This window comes from Cyprinodon tularosa, unplaced genomic scaffold, assembly GCF_016077235.1.
Source record: "Cyprinodon tularosa strain WSP-4 unplaced genomic scaffold, ASM1607723v1 ctg144, whole genome shotgun sequence".
NCBI classification, from domain to species: Eukaryota; Metazoa; Chordata; class Actinopteri; order Cyprinodontiformes; family Cyprinodontidae; genus Cyprinodon; species Cyprinodon tularosa.
Genome location: NW_024038265.1, coordinates 426,890 through 444,440, shown reverse-complemented (window position 1 = coordinate 444,440; position 17,551 = coordinate 426,890). Strand labels below are relative to the sequence as shown.

General features: G+C 38.6%; 1 protein-coding gene across 1 annotated transcript in view; it reads right to left on the bottom strand.

Annotated features, from left to right (window-relative positions):
* rxfp2a (relaxin family peptide receptor 2a) overlaps positions 1 to 17,551 on the bottom strand; it is a 128,731-nt gene that overhangs the window by 71,218 nt on the left and 39,962 nt on the right. Inside the window, exons 3-4 of the mRNA XM_038278819.1 lie at positions 3,251 to 3,331; positions 2,484 to 2,589 (exon numbers count right to left, since the gene is read on the bottom strand). Of these exons, the coding sequence (XP_038134747.1) occupies positions 2,484 to 2,589; positions 3,251 to 3,331 (187 nt within the window). The remainder of the gene's footprint in view (positions 1 to 2,483; positions 2,590 to 3,250; positions 3,332 to 17,551) is intronic.

The window sequence follows — 17,551 nt, the reverse complement described above, 5'->3', positions numbered from 1 at the left end:
GTTTAAAAAATTAACCCTTTGCTGCTCAATGCGCCACATCAACCAATCAGAGAAGCTGATCAGGGAGCTGGCAGGGAGACATACAAAGCACTGCACTTACCTGTGGTGAGTCTGGCATAGTGGAAAAATTGCCAATCAAAGTAAGCTTGTATGAGCGATGCAAACAGCAACATTTAAACAGAGTGTGCACGAGGAGAATTTGGCTTGGGCGTGCTGTCACACACTTTGAATAGCCGTTCCCTCTCTGGAGCGGGTACAGGGTTGTGCATGGGCATTTTTTAAAATAAAGTGGAGAGGGAGATTCTTTTTAAACATTTGTGAAAATCCTGCACTATACCTTTTAAACCTGAAGGCAAAGTATTTTCAGTTTTAGTATTCTGGTGTGTGCAGTTTGGATTACGTACAAAAAAAAACCTAAAATCTCCTTCTAGCTGCCATTAACAGTAGGGGAAAACCCCCAAAAGGTGACTGGGACAGAGGCAGCTGTTGAAAGAGATTTCCAGAAATAGAACACCAGTGTACAGGGATTTGTGCTGGTCAGAGAATGAAATAATATTTCAAGGTAGGATTGAAATCTTGATGACCTGACTGCATAGATAAAATTTTGAGGTGGACTTTCTCAATTGAAAACATATAAAAACTACTTTTTCCCCACTTATAACAGCAGACACATCTGGACACACTTTACTGGATGCCCCAAAGATGCTTAATGTGTACAAGCATAGAAAATGAAGCAGCAGGCGCTTTTTTGCTGCTTTAAAAAAGCGCCCGTAAACGTGATCAATGCAACAATTGTTTGAAGTTTCAAAAAGCACAAACACTATAGGCCTTGTTAATGTAACATCACCAGTGCAATGCCTTCTGGGGGCTTATCACACTGAGGCTTTACTTGCTTTGTATTGCTAATCTTGTTAACGTGTGATATAACAGAGAATGCATGTCATTTTATCAACTGCCACACTTGCTCTCATCCCCAGAGGGGAACACTGATTGCAACTGGTAAGTGTTTTTGTAAAGATGCCTGAACTGTCATAGAAACGTGAGCTCGAAGGGACAGTAGCTTTGACATGAAAGTGAAATCATCTTAAGAAATATTTCCTGACACGTGTGTGTTCAGGGAATTTCCGTATAGATAAGGTTTTATAAAATTATCACTAGATTTGTTGTGTTTAAAACCAACTTTGCACACGCTGTACAGCTAAATATTGTACATTGGCATGATATTCTATGTTTTTTTAAGGAAACCAGCAAATTAATTTATATAAAAAAAAATAAAAGTTAATTTCTAGACAGCCATCCTTATCAGGGACCTTTTTTTAATCTCTTGCTACTAAAGAGGACAACACTGCTCCTGTATCCCAGCTAGATCTAGCTGGTCAGATATCAGAGGTGTATTCACACAGAAGACAAACAAGGCACATTTTTTTTTTGCATTGTTCAGCTACCGTTGGTTGCTTGGCATTTTACCTCTCTAAAAATTGGCTCAAAGGGTGAAATTTGACCAATCTCACTTTACCATGTCATCTTATGAAGGAAAAAGACTTTTGTCCATACAGCTTTTTTTACCCTACAGCACAACCACATCAAGTCCCTGACTGGTTAATGCTACATCAATTGAAAGTAAAGTTGACTTTTCTATATTTGTAGGCTGGCTTTGCACTATTTATGCAATTTGCACAATTTACAATGGTCGAAATGTGTCCTTTGTGTTGTTAACCATTAATTCGCTCTGGATCGGCCCTTTATATGCAAATGATATGTAAATTAATCAATCCATTCACCTTGTCGGTGTTTAGTGTGCATGCACTATACTGTAGATGTAACTGGTCAGAATTTGGAAGCTTTGAAAGTTGCTAAAAGTCAGAGGTGGATTAATCTGCACTTAAGTCAAATGCTGGAGAACAGCAGAAATGATGGTTTGAAGCCACAGGCGTGCCAAAATTAATTGCGTGTAAAATTAATGTTGAATAAGATTCAGAGGGAAGTGTTGTCCCAAAGGAAGTTGGTCTGAAGCCCCATCTAACATCCTAAACTTTGGCAAAAACAGAAACACTAGGAAAAAGAGAGGCTATTGGACAACGAAAAGGGAGATTTCTCATTATGGAAAGCAAATTTTGCTCTATAACTCCTGGAAAGAGCATGAACCCACATGGACTCATTTTCTCCCAAGCACAGTTTCTGCAGCTGGGGCCACAGCTGAACCAGCCTTGTTGCAGTTTTCAGTGTGAATGACTTTTGCAGAACTCCTGTAGAGCAGCTGCATGGCAGCTGCACCGTTTTCAGTGTGAGTGTGGCCTTAAAAAAAACTAACAATAAAAACCAAAACAAAGCCACAAGTTCTAATGACTCTTGGTTAATAAAAAGCAAACATGTGTCTCTTCACCTTGATGTCAGCATGTCTGCTTCTTTCATAAGCATTCTGCTTCCTGAAGTATTCTTCTTAGAATATGAAAATTTAAAAAAAGAAGTAAAGTTGAACTTACAGCCATGTTACATTTGGAGAAACCAGGGGGACATCCTCGAGGTCAACTTCCACACAATCAACATCTGTTTGTATGCAGTCACACATTTCTGGGTACTCCTCCAAGTCTGGCAGCACATATATACAAGATTATATACATATGTTCAAGTGGTTAAAAGACAGACAATTTCATTCTTTTTTGGCTGTTGTTTGCATCAAGACAAAGGTTTTCCAAACATTGAACATTTTAACAAATAAATTATGAATTTTAACATTTTACTCAAATTATAGTTTCTCAGGCTGCACTCTAGTAGGGTTTGGAGGTTAGCGGGTTTCCCAGCTAGCCTTTCATGCAAACCAAATGGTAAGACTTTTTAGCACACATGGACCAAATTGCTGGTACCCCTTCTGGAAGAAAAGAAAAACCCATCATTATTATTAGTTTAGTAATAATAAATACACATTTTTATAAAAACGAACAAAGGAAAATCAGGTGTTGCTCTTCAAGCACGCTTCAACAATTTTTTTTTTAAGATATACTCTAATAAAACAGGCTTTTTGTCAGTCAAATTATTTCTGTCACCATTGATGGTTTCTCTTTTCATTAAACGAGGGTTACCAACATTTTTGTCCACGTTTCTATATTTCCTGTAGACAATATACGGTACTGTCAAAACTAGTACTTAAATATTTCTCCAAACAATAAAAATAACTAATTCAATATGTTTTTTAGATTTGACTTGATGCACAAAGAAGGCATAAACTAAAAAATGTCGAGAATCTACTTACAACACTCGATTAAAACAGGAGGAATTACAGGTTTGTTCTGAAGGGTTCCTCCAATGAAGTCTGCCAAACCAACATTGTCCCCTGTAAAACAAAGAGCAATCTGTGCTTCAAGGTCTTAAATTAACTAAAACATATTTCCCTAGCTAAGTAGATAATCTGGTTAATCTTATATATATAACCAGCGTATGTTTTGATAAATAACACCACTTCACTAAGGGATTAAGCTCTTATCCTGTAGGTTTCTTTTAAATAAATGTGAATTGTGGAGAATCTGTCTGTGCCTTTTTGAAATATTTTGAGCCTTATTGTAATAGACTAGTATTTAGAGACTGATACTGATAGAGAATTATAGTTTTCTTCAAAAAGTATAAAATTCAAAACCATGATGCTTCAGCCCTGCACAATATAAATCACATTAATTGTAAAAACGCCAACAGCTTTTGATACAGCTGAACCTACTTTTCTGTTTTCAACATTTGTGTGCAACTGTACTGTTTCTAGTAACTGCTTGGAATCATTTACCGTTTTAAAGAGTATTGCTGATAATGCAATGTGAGAAATAAGGCAGGGACAGCTGTATGTTCATGCAATCATCACCAGTTTCTCTTGCTTGTTTTTTCCACCTGCTAATTAACTGTTTCACCCTCCACTCTGATCGTTTCCAAGAAAAGAAAGAGAAAGGGAAACATGAAGAAAAGCTGAGTGTAACAAACTATCTGTAAAGTTTCGGCATCAGCAGCATCACCACAGCAACATTTCAAGATAATATGAGTAGCATCCAAAAAACGGAATGAAGAAAACAGTAATGAGCCTCAGTACTGAGGCTCCAAAGCCACACAATTGTGCAGCCTCAGAATGTTAGGGAGACTTGTGATGATGAGGGACATAGTGAGTTCCAAAGAAAAACACAGAGCAAGCACGTTTAGAGCATGGGAGAGGGAGAACTCTCTTTCTCTAGAGTTTTTTTTGTCTGCAAGGGACATTTTCACAATTACAACAGCAATGGTAATGGATAGGGACTAAATACTGGCATAAAACGCAGATACAGTGGTGACCAGAGGTACAGTGACCAAAATGAACTAAGAGTAGCTCTCCTTAAAGGTATAGTGGAGGATTTTCACAACTGTTTGGAAAAGACTCGCACTCTCCTAACCCTCCCTGCTTCTACTTATCATATTGGCTTCCTTTGGTCTGTTTGGCTGTGACCCCCATTCCTTAGAAAAATATCAGCTGTGCTGCCTTTAACACATTTGTTTATAGATGTTGGAGCTTGGCCTGTTTTTCAGGTCAGATCTGTTTCTCTGACTGTGCCTGACTAGATGTGCTGTCTTTTATCCTCTGACATGGGAGCCGTTTCGGGGCTTGTCTGCCTGGCTAAGTGTTTCCCGGACGGAGCCACCTGTGGAGCTGGTTGACAGTTGCCTTTTGTATCTTTACTTCTTTATGTATCTTTGCTTCTGTCTCCTTGAACCCCAGTAGGCCTTGGCAGATAGCCGCTCACACCGAAGCCTGATTCTGCTGGAGATTTCTCGCTGTTAAAAGGGAGTTTTCCTCTCCACTCTCCCTGCCTGCAGGCTCAGTGTGAGGAATTGCTGATGAGTCAATGAGTCTTTGCTATCAACCAATTTTCCTTAGATAGAAACCTTTCAACCATTGTAACTGAATGATATCATCTGCTTGAATTGCATCTGTAAAGTGCCTTGAGATGACATATGTTTTGAATTGGCACCATAAAAATAAATATAATTGAAATCAATTAACCAATTAAAACTTTGTATTGGTAGTTCTTACTGATTAGAGGTGTTCGGATCAAGCCAAAGTCCGTCCCTGGTCAGAGGACTGTTGGTTGAGTTTGAGTGGTGCCGTTGATTTAGCATAGCATGAATATTATAGTAACTAAGTTCTAACATTAAATTGCTGACCTTATTATGTATAAAACCAATAGACAAGCTAGCATTTAGGTAGCATTAGTTTACTTTAATAGCTCATATCCTTCAGTCTGATACTGCTTCATGGATTCTCTCTCAGTCCTGTAGTTATCCTGCCAGCTTCTTCGTACCACCAACAACAATAAAGTGTGCAGAAGGGCTTCAGTTTTTACCTAGTGTTTGTTTCACATATTGATGGTGGGGTCGCCTTGCGATTATGATCACGCTCACATTTCCCTGCTGCTTAGTCGTAATTGAAAACAATCTGAGTAGACAGGTTTCAAGACAAATACAAAATGAGACAAATACAAGGTAGCAGATAAAAAAAGGCCAATTTTGTGCATCTTTAATAAGCAGACTTCTGGCCCTGGCAATAGGGACCTGAGTTCAAATCCGTATAAACTCTGCCTGGCCTGAGTGCAAGTGTTAATGACTTGGTATGTGACCCCGCATAGGGGAACAGCTGAAGGAACATATTTGTATACCAAGGTCTTCCTAGCAGTCTAGCAAAAATCCCAGTACAGAAAATGTTGATCTCTTACAGGTCAGAGCTAATTCACACAGACACAAAACACCTTCCCTTGTTTTTCAGTTTGTCAAGCAAAACTACTTCTGTTGCAAGTTTGCATGTAGGTATCTATTGTCATGGTTGAAGATAAATTAAATGAAAGTGAACTCCTTTTTATGAGCAGTTTAAATCAACAAAACAAATGGAATACCTCTGTGCCTCAGCCTTCCCAAAAAGGATGGATTAGTTGTGTCACAGCCAGGCACAACAGAAAAGAATCCAAACATTAAATCAGACAAAGATTTTATTTTTGCCACTATAACCTTGTTTATATTACTGTGAAACAGGTTTTATTTAGATTTGTGACTGGTGTCATTCTGGTTAGAGCCTTAGACATCTTTACAGAGGGAGACCTGGGCACTAAATTAAAGTGCAAAGTACACTCTGTTCCAATCACTGATTTTATTTTTTCATAATATAGGTTTTATTGATATTTAATCACTTTTCTTCACTATAACTCGGGTTCCAATGCTTCAACACCCTTTAGGCAATTCCAACACAAAATGCTTTCAAGACAGGGAGGAACAGCGGTTTCATGTGACACTCCGGTGACAGACAAAACAAAAATGATAAAAACACCAAAACTGTGAATAGCCTGCTAATACTTTTTTCATATTATCTGTATGTCACTTGAAAGCTCAAATTGGAACACAAACTAGAGCTTAATTATAGAGCAGAAGTTGTGTTTGCAATTGTATTAAGCAAGCAATTAAGCTTCTTTTGAAATTATAGCTGAAAGTCTTTGGAGTGCATCACTACAGGTGCTCCAACAGTAACATGAATCAAAATGATCAACTGTGTAACAGCCGATCAGTTTTGTCTGTAGGTGTCTCTGATTATGTGTTACAATAAAAGCTGAAAACCAAAACAACTAAATAAATAAAAACCTCTATACTAAAAGAATTGTAGTTTAAAAAAATTCTCTAAAAAAGTTGGTGGCAGGGCACGCTTTGGTGGGGCAGTGGTTAGGGCAAAAGACCCATGTATGCAGGCCTTAGTCATCGAAGTGGCTGACCCAGGTTCGAATCTGGCCTGTGGAGCTTTGCTGCAAGTCTCCCCCTTTCTCTTGCACCGCCCCCCCCCCCTTTTCCTGTTAGCCCACTTAACAATAAACAAGCCACTAGTGCTGTAAAAAAAAAAAAAAAGAAACATATGTATATATATATATATATATATATATATATATATATATATATATATATATATATATATATATATATATATATATATATATATATATATATATACACTATATTGCCAAAAGTATTTGCTCACCCATCCAAATTATTGGAATCAGGTGTTCCAATCACTTCCATGGCCACAGGTGTATAAATTCAAGCACCTAGGCATGCAGACTGTTTTTACAAACATTTGTGAAAGAATGGGTCGCTCTCAGGAGCTCAGTGAATTCCAGCGTGGAACTGTGATAGGATGCCACCTGTGCAACAAATCCAGTCGTGAAATTTCCTCGCTCCTAAATATTCCACAGTCAACTGTCAGCTGTATTATAAGAAAATGGAAGTGTTTGGGAACGACAGCAACTCAGCCACGAAGTGGTAGGCCACGTAAACTGAAGGAGCGGGGTCAGCGGATGCTGACGCGCATAGTGCGAAGAGGTCGCCAACTTTCTGCAGAGTCAATCACTACAGACCTCCAAACTTCATGTGGCCTTCAGATTAGCTCAAGAACAGTGCGCAGAGAGCTTCATGGAATGGGTTTCCATGGTCGAGCAGCTGCATCCAAGCCATACATCACCAAGTGCAATGCAAAGCGTCGGATGCGGTGGTGTAAAGCACGCCGCCACTGGACTCTAGAGCAGTGGAGACGCGTTCTCTGGAGTGACGAATCGCGCTTCTCCATCTGGCAATCTGATGGACGGGTCTGGGTTTGGCGGTTGGATTATGGTGTGAGGTTGTTTTTCAGGAGCTGGGCTTGGCCCCTTAGTTCCAGTGAAAGGAACTCTGAATGCTTCAGCATACCAAGACATTTTGGACAATTCCATGCTCCCAACTTTGTGGGAACAGTTTGGAGCTGGCCCCTTCCTCTTCCAACATGACTGTGCACCAGTGCACAAAGCAAGGTCCATAAAGACATGGATGACAGAGTCTGGTGTGGATGAACTTGACTGGCCTGCACAGAGTCCTGACCTCAACCCGATAGAACACCTTTGGGATGAATTAGAGCGGAGACTGAGAGCCAGGCCTTCTAGTCCAACATCAGTGTGCGACCTCACAAATGCGCTTCTGGAAGAATGGTCAAAAATTCCCATAAACACACTCCTAAACCTTGTGGACAGCCTTCCCAGAAGAGTTGAAGCTGTTCTAGCTGCAAAGGGTGGACCGACGTCATATTGAACCCTATGGATTAGGAACGGGATGTCACTTAAGCTCATATGTGAGTCAAGGCAGGTGAGCAAATACTTTTGGCAATATAGTGTATATATATATATATATATATATATATATATATATATATATATATATATATATATATATATATATATATATATATATATATATATATATATATATATATATATTTATTTATTTATTTTGGAGTAACTGTTACAGCAAATTGCCTCTTAAACTCTAGAAAGTGACTTATAGTGATATCTATGCCCAAATTTATTTTTAAGTCACTTTTTTAAAAATAACCTCAGTTAAACCCAAAGGAACAATTGTTTTAAATAAAACAACTAACTAGTAAAGACTTTTTTGCATTTTCCAATGTTTAAATATAAAATGCTGCATGAGGAAAGTATCAATCAGAGAACTGTCTAAGAACTGGGGGAGCTGAAGAGAACAACAACTCAGGTGGGAGAACCTGTTGGCAGAACAACAGGTTCTCCACAAATTTCTTTGAACAAAGAGGCCACAAGGACCATTTGGCCATTAGCAGCATACCTATTGTTCAGTGCTGCTGAATTCTAAATTCCAGTCTGGAATCCCTGGAAACATCCAGCTTGGATGTTTTAATCGTCCATGTGTGGGTTCTCACTGGGTACTTCCGCCTTTTCCCCACTATCCAAAAATGTGACTTATTTTAAATGACTCTTAGTTGCTCTTAGCTATGAACATACATACATGGATTGGAGGACTGTTCTGTCTCTGTGCATTGCCCTCAGATGTACTAGTGACCCGTCCAGGGTGATGATAAATTTTGGCTTCAACCCCTGCAAATGCTGGAACAAATGATTGGTGAATGGACAGATTATCATTAAATCAATCATCTGACATTGAAAGCAGTATGGCAACCCAGCAAGGCAAGACATATCTCATGCTGAAAAACCTGGCCATTATTCAGAGAAGCATCTAAGTCCAGGTACCGTGATACTGTCCCATTTGAGACAAAGTTTAGGGGTTTATATAAAAAAATGTATTGTGTTTAAGTCCAGATATTAATACATTTGTGATAGATAGCTTGAGATGCAATTTTCCCTGGTGCTTCCCATCTTAGCCTTTAAAACTAGGCAAAAATATGGTGTCAGAGGCGCCAAGCAAGTAAAAACGACAACAGACTTACAGGTATAATAACACTGAAAAATGGATCTACAAAATGCTGACTAGATACAGGTGCAAGCCACGTTTTTTCAGATTTTTATCTTAGAAAGATATTATTTTTGGAAAGATATAGAAATATAGAAAAGCCATTTTCAGTGTGATTTGGTCTATCACAAATGCCAGTAAAATAAAATAAAAATGAAATACTTTTGCAAGATTAAAATCTAGTTTATTTTATCCATCACAGCAGCATGTATAAATTAAAGGCAGTAGTCAACTACTGTATGTTAGAAAGTGATTTAATTGTGTACAAAGAGTACACCAAGACCAACCACACAGCTTCTGGGGAGAAGTTGGTCCCTTAGCTAGAATGGAAGACAGGCTTGTCCCTAAAGCAAGACAATGAAAGATTGTGTGGTTAGAGTGATGAGGGTCATTCACATCCAATGTGCCTTGGAGTTACAAAACTTGTCGAAGATGTTTTGGAGCACTCCAAAACATTAAAATCTCAATAAGTCATTTTTCTTAAAATAAGTGCATTTTTTCTTGAATTAAGGAAGGAAGTGAGACAGTTTACCAATGGAACAAGACAATTTACAAATGAAATAGAAAAAAGCAATTGCATTTTCTTATTTTAGGTGCATATTATCTAATTATCATATTTTCAAAGTAAAAATACTAATTCCATTGGCAGATCATCTTATTTGTCCACTTAAATTAAGAGGAAATACACTTAATTTAAGAATTTTATTACAAATTTCTAGATTGTTTTTGCAGTGATGCAAGCATTGTCGGTCTGGTAATAAATACGACCTTTCCTGTCTTTTAAACTTCTTTCTCCATTAGTTTTGATACAAACCAGCTATATCATTAAATTAACTGCAGTAAACTGCATTGCTTGATTAGTTTTGATAGGATTTTGCAACTATTCCGTCTTCTAAGGTTGTTCAAGCACCAAATACATGAAGCAACCTTTAGACTGGAGGTTTGTTAGATCCTTAAATGTGATTCCCTCTTTTTTAAAACCTTTTGACCATATCTGCCTTTGAATGCATTCATTTCCAGACTGCTTCCCCCACACCACCATGCCTACTTTTCTACTTTTAGCTGGGTGCCTTACTGTCATAAGATTTGTATGCCGACTTCCACTGTGACATTGCACACCTCAAACTGTTGGAAAAAGGTGTTGGGGCTGTAAATTGCAATACCGTTACGTTAAGTTCACAGACAAAAAATAATCAGGGTATTTTTTGTTTGTTTGCTGTGGGAGCTAAACATGATTAATCTTTTGTCTTATACATTCAATTAGTTGTAGTTCAAGTGTCAGGTTGGTCAGATTAACTCAGATGAGAGTTTTCTAGTCCTACAACAACAACAAAAAGTATTCTAGATTTGGCTAAATTCTCAACTTTTACACGGTAGCTTTAACAGTTTGTTTAAAGTGGGATTTCTCTTTTGCAGCCACAAACTTTTTTTCATCCGGGAAAAGCTTAATATTTTGACCTGCTTTCCTGGCCCTGCTGAAGAAAAACATCGCCCACATGGGATGCTGCCACCAACATATTACACTAGATAAAAACTGTGAGTAAAGGGTAAGGGTCAGAGTTTGTTTTCCCGCAAACCTTTTTTCTCATGATTTTTAGCTTTATTAATGCTGATATTTTCAGTAAGATCCAATGCCCCTTTTTTAAGTGAACAGGTGTCCATTTAAAGAAGACAGTGTCAGCAAACTCAGACAAATCCTTGACTGAATTGATCTAGTCTCAGGGTGGAAACCCTGACATAACGGTTTCTTTCAGAGTTTCACTACTGAGAGTTCAGAGTCAAGCATGTATGTCATCACTATGAAAAGCCCTCATCAATGGAGATTTGAATCAACAGGCAAGAGGAGGTTTCACACCACTGGAAGTAGAGATTTTAATGCACGCATACAATGAGTTGGTAAATATCTTCAAAAGTAAGAACACCACTACTACAGCTGCAAAGGAGAGGGAGTTGAGATTGCTGCTGGATAAAATGCGTGTGTTTATATGTAGTCTGTTTTAACTACAAAAACATTAGGGGGGACAACTAGTTTAATGCTTGAATATTAGTGTATCAATGTATTCTATTTAGGTGCAATCCTTGAGAAAGACGTGCACCTGGGAGCAGTTGAAGATGAAGTATAAAAATGTTAGACAAGCAGGTAGGACCTGTGCATCATCTCATGGGGGAACTCCTCATTTTGATTCTGTTTTAAATTAAACCCTAAATACCCAGTGGAGGTTTGAATGTGTAGTTTTCTATAATGTTGTTTTCACACACACATCCCTGATGTCAAGTTCGGTTCAATAATGAAATGTATTCACCACTTAACAACTCATTCTAGCTTTTATTGCCACTTTAGTGCAAATTTGAGCAGGTAAAATTGATGTCACCATTGATGCCATTAATGTCACCATCCGACTAGATGTTACTGCTGTGCTCTTTTCATAAATATAAAGTTATTGCAATCAACAATATGGCATTGCTGTGCTGGCAATGAATATACAATTGTGCAGCTTTATCTTATTTAGTGGATGTAATGATTGTTGAACAAATTTAGTTCTTCCTCAGCCTCCCAGATCCATCAGTATGCACCTTTTGTTACCCCTGGCAAACACATAGCATTTCCTGTCAAGGTCTTGCTGTTTGCACTTAGCAACAAAACTATTGGTAAAACATAACATTAGAGAGTGCAGTTACATTTTTCTTGATGCACAACATTTTAATCTACTTGGGGACACCATAAATTTTTGGAAAAGCCCTAGAAGCACTGAAATAGTACTCCACTTCGAATCATCCAGAGCTGCATCTGAATGACTGTAAGATTCAGCGGTACTTCCTTGTATCTACACGGGCAAGAGCAACAGTACTGGGGAGAGACAGTGTTTGGCCAGTGTCTGCTCTGAAAGTAAGGGAGGATGACAATGGACTTTCTGCAGCTAAATTAAAACTGCTTTTTTTTTAAGTCATCTGAAAACCTCTTCATTCCTCATTTCAACGTTTGTCAACATTATTTTCTCTATATTCCATTTTGACTGAAAAACCTTTTGTCTCAGCTGTAATTTTTAAACCTATGTCAAAACAAGTCCCTGATTGCTGATGCGATTTCACTGAAAAGTTCAGATGTTTCAAGTTCAGCGGTAACCACTCCGCTCTCCCCTGTCTGTCAAGTAGCATGCGGTGAGAGGGCAGGGAACAGCTCTCAATGTGTGGAATTCGCTGGCTACTTCCTTGCCCTTTGCTGCATGGTTTGCATAGCGATATTATTCAAATCCACCGCCTTCGCTATGAACATACACATTAAAGGCACACCGGAGACTTTGTGGCCTAAAGAGTTGAAACATGAGTTACTTTAAATGAGTCCTCAGGCAATATACAGCGATTGACATTATCAATGCTACAAATAGGCCTCCCCTCTTGAAATACTGACTATGTAAGTTGGGAGATAACGCACCTGCATTGGCCAGGTCATGTGACCTGGAAAAATGAATCCCTTTACGGCAGTATTCTCTTATATCATCATGGAGCTAAGGCTTTTGCTCTACTATTTTTCCGCCTGCTCGACTACTGGTCTCGACTTGGCTAAGGCAAGGAAAAAGTTTGAACCTTCTAAGGAGGCCAAAAAGAGAAAACGTCAAAGGGATTGTAGCTGAGGAAAAACAAGAGTCGATCATGGAAAGGAATTAATTCGTTGTCACAGGCTGAAAGAAGCCGAATGTAAAACCGATTGTCATTTCTCAACTTAATAATTTCACAGGTAACTTAACACTTTGCTCCTAGTATACAGTCATGGATCTTTATTATTATTTTCGATTTTGTCAGGGTGCTGCGGTGGTGCCAGTGCAATCTTTGTTTTTCTTCTGTTAGCCATACATGGTTGTTTTGCTCCAAATCCAACTTCGGAGTGCCTTTCGCAAGTCACAGATCTCTGTCGAGTCAACCAGCCTCTGGTTTTCTCTGCAGTCTCTCAAAGGTTCAAGCCGTCACACCAGCACTCAATCAGCGCATCGCTCAGCTAACTTTCACTTGCCGCCACCCCGCAGACTGATTGGCCGAGCCCTGCCAAATTCTCCTCTGACCAGCCAATTTCCACACTGCAAGCTCCTGCATTTCCCATCTATGGACCTACGCATCCCCGCCCCCCTTTCATCGCTGTTGTTCTCATCGTACTAGTACTCCCATTCAATCTCTGTTGCTATTTTGCAGTGCGCCTCACGCTCCCTTCGTTTCCCTTCTTTGTTCTGCATATGGGTATGAAAACTAGGGTGTTTAGTAGAAGCAAAATATGGACAGTTACAGGTCTAGCACCCCTAGTGGCACAAAGTTACTGTGTGTCTTTAAGAGGCTAAACCTCAAATCATCCCTTCTTTAACTGTTCGTTAAACTATCTTAAACAATGTGGTATTTAAAACATTAAACATTGTATTGACCCAAATGCATGAAGCAAGTAGTTGTTGGATATTTGATGAGAAAGTAATGAAGAGAACCTATAAATATCACAGGGAGGCAGGAGTGAGAAAAGAAATCCACAGGGTAGCAGGGGCAGGGAAAATACTGGGATACAATAAGTATTAAAAGATCAGTTCAATAAAAAATAAAACCTTGTGTAACACAAGACGATAATAATCATCAAATCTAGAATCCAACCCCCAAACAACCCAGATCCTGACACGTGTATGTGGAAAGCCACCAAGGTCATAGCTTACTATAAACAAATTATGCAAGCTTGACTAAAGAACAGCTGACAGAGGTCTAACTCAACAAGGTTAAGTAAATATTGGCTAAACTGTTTATTGGTACATTATCATATTGAAATAAAAATTATATATTTTATACTTTACTAATCTGCTGCAACTTCATGCCTATATGGTGAGGTCTATTTTAATATGAGCCTTGCTCATAGCTTTGGGATGAGTACACTGAGTTCTTGCCAAAGGAGTTGAGGTTGACCTATCGCCACATGTTGCTGATCTTGCCGAGAGCATTCAGTCAAAAGGCCTAAAAAAATCCTGTTACCGTGAGAGTTTTAAAGATGCATCTACCCGTTTTTATGTTCTCTGAGAGGTTAGAGAACAACCCGTTCATGCTTTGATTAGTCCTGACATATCAATCATAGTACTTATTTTACCAAACCATCACCCATTGAGTTGTCAGTTTTCTGTGCTAAAACTCCAAAAAATGTATTGCTATGATTTGTTTTACATGCACAAGGAATTTGGTTTGGTGACAAGGTGCTACATACAAAAAATAAGGTTCACATAAATACATTTGGAAATGTATAAATTGGAATAAACAACTGCAAACAAAAAACAGACTTAAATTGGAGAAAATTGTTTGAAAGTTTTCTGATTTCAAAAAAGCGAAACTCCAGTTGCCTTTGATTCAAATATGTTTATGGTGCAATTCTGATTGCAATGAGGTGGATAACTGAGAATTTCCACAGGCAGAAGACTAAAAAGCGTGAAGGAATGTTATGAGAATAGAATACAACAGAGCAACTTTTTGCAGAGATAGAGCACTACAGCAGATATAAGAATTAGAGATGCACAGATCCAATACCTGGATCGGATATTGGGATTTGATATCGGATATCTGAGATCCGATCCAGTGCACTTTACAAATATCGGTAATACATTTCTTGTTGCTGCTTATTTTCTTAAAAAATAATATATACTTCATTTACATCTGAACTAATTTGCTAACATGGATATAAATGATATTTGAATTAGATCAGTATCGTTTTTGTTTTGCTGTTTTTTTGTCCTGTTTTCCCAATATAGTTCCGGGAACATATCTCCCAGATCTAGATGATAGCCCAACAGATTGGTTTTCACAAGCAGACCATTATGACTGTTGTCATAAGCTTCTGCTTGGTACTTGTATATCAAAATCTGTTGAAAGTACAGGTGCTGGTCATAAAATTAGAATATCATGAAAAAGTAGATTGATTTCAGTAATTCCATTTAAAAAGTGAAACTTGTATATTATATTCATACATTACATACAAACTCATATATTTCAGATGTTTATTTTGTTTAATTTTGATGATTACAAATGACAACAAATGAAAATCTCAAATTCATCATATCAGAAAATTAGAATATTACTGAAGACCAATAAAAACAAAGGATTTATAGAAATGTTGGCCAACTGAAAAGTATGAACATGAAAAGTATGAGCATGTACAGCACTCAGTATTTAGTTGGGCCTCCTTTGGCCTGTATTACTGCAGCAATGCGGCGTGGCATGGAGTCGATCAGTCTGTGGCACTGCTCAGGTGTTATGATAGCCCAGGTTGCTCTAATAGTGGCTTTTAGCTCTTCTGAATTGTTGGGTCTGGTGTATTGCATCTTCTTCTTCACAATACCCCATAGATTTTCTATGGGGTTAAGGTCAGGAGAGTTTGCTGGCCAATTAAGAACAGGGATACCATGGTCCTTCAACCAGGTACTGGTAGCTTTGGCACTGTGTGCAGGTGCCAAGTCCTGTTGGAAAATGAAATCTGCATCTCCAAAAAGTTGGTCAGCTGCAGGAAGCATGAAGTGCTCTAAAACTTCCTGGTATGTGGCTGCGTTGACCCTGGACCTCAGAAAACACAATGGACCAACACCAGCAGATGACATGGCACCCCAAACCATCACTGACTGTGGAAACTTTACACTGGACTTCAAGCAACGTGGATGAAGTGCCTCTCTTCTTTTCCTCCAGACTCTGGGACTTTGATTTCCAAAGGAAATGCAAAATTTACTTTCATCAGAGAACATGACTTTGGACCACTCACCAGCAGTCCAGTCCTGTTTCTCTTTAGCCCAGGCAAGACGCTTCTGACGCTGTCTGTGGTTCAAGAGTGGCTTGACACAAGGAATGCGACAGCAGAAACCCATGTCTTTCATACGTCTGTGTGTGGTGGTTCTTGAAGCACTCACTCCAGCTGCAGTCCACTCTTTGTGAATCTCCCCCACAGTTTTTAATGGGTTTTGTTTCACAATCCTCTCCAGGGTGCGGTTATCTCTCTTGCTTGTACACTTTTTTCGACCACATCTTTTCCTTCCCTTCGCCTCTCTATTAATGTGCTTGGACACTGAGCTCTGTGAACAGCCAGCCTCTTTAGCGATGACCTTTTGTGTCTTGCCCTCCTTGTGCAAGGTGTCGATGGTCGTCTTTTGGACAACTGTCAAGTCAGCAGTCTTCCCCATGATTGTGTAGCCTATAGAACTAGACTGAAAGACCATTTAAAGGCTTTTGCAGGTGGTTTGAGTTAATTAGCTGATTAGAGTGTGGCACCAGGGGCCATCAATTTTGAACCTTTTCACAATATTCTAATTTTCTGATATGATGAATTTGAGATTTTCATTTGTTGTCATTTGTAATCATCAAAATTAAACAAAATAAACATCTGAAATATATGAGTTTGTATGTAATGTATGAATATAATATACAAGTTTCACTTTTTAAATGGAATTACTGAAATCAATCTACTTTTTCATGATATTCTAGTTTTATGACCAGCACCTGTACATAATATGTAATAATGTGTTCTAATTTCTCTTGCTCCCTCTTTTTAATCAACATAAACCCTTTGAATGAGATGACTCTAACTGGAGATCATGTCAACAAGCTTATTCTTGTGTGTGTTGTTACCACTAAGATGTCATCACAGTAATTTGCAGCTGATGATACAATGGGATGCTGCTTATATATCTTGTCTTTTATGTCCTCCATCCACATACCCAAACTGCCCAGCTGGCGGCAATGAAATACTGCATGTGATGACATCACAGTTGAGTCCTGCCTTGGCTCTTCCAGAGATGCGTTGCTGTGAAGTTTTGATTACACAGTCACTGCAGTGGACTACTGGATTGCCAAAAGTTACAGTGATGCGTTTACCACTGGGGAGCAGGAAAGTGAATCTAACACTTTCACAGGAAGGCTGGCGTGCAGTGAATCAGCTGCTGATGGCTGGGCTGCCTGCTACCTGTTCCTATTACGTGTTTTGTTGATGTCCCTGAAGAACAGCTCCAGCTATGAACTGATTAATGAAATGTTGGAGGAACTTTATCAACACTAATCAAATCAGCATTCTGTTTTACTAGTTTGTAAATAGGAATGTATTTAAGTGTTTTAAATCAATCAACTAATCTGTCTTTACTATATCTACATTAAATCCATCTTTCTGTTATTCACCCTACTGAGAAAAAGATGCCCTCATCATAGTGTATTGGGACTTTGTCGCCCTTAATGGGTTTATTGCTACAACTCTAATTATATACTTATTTTCAGC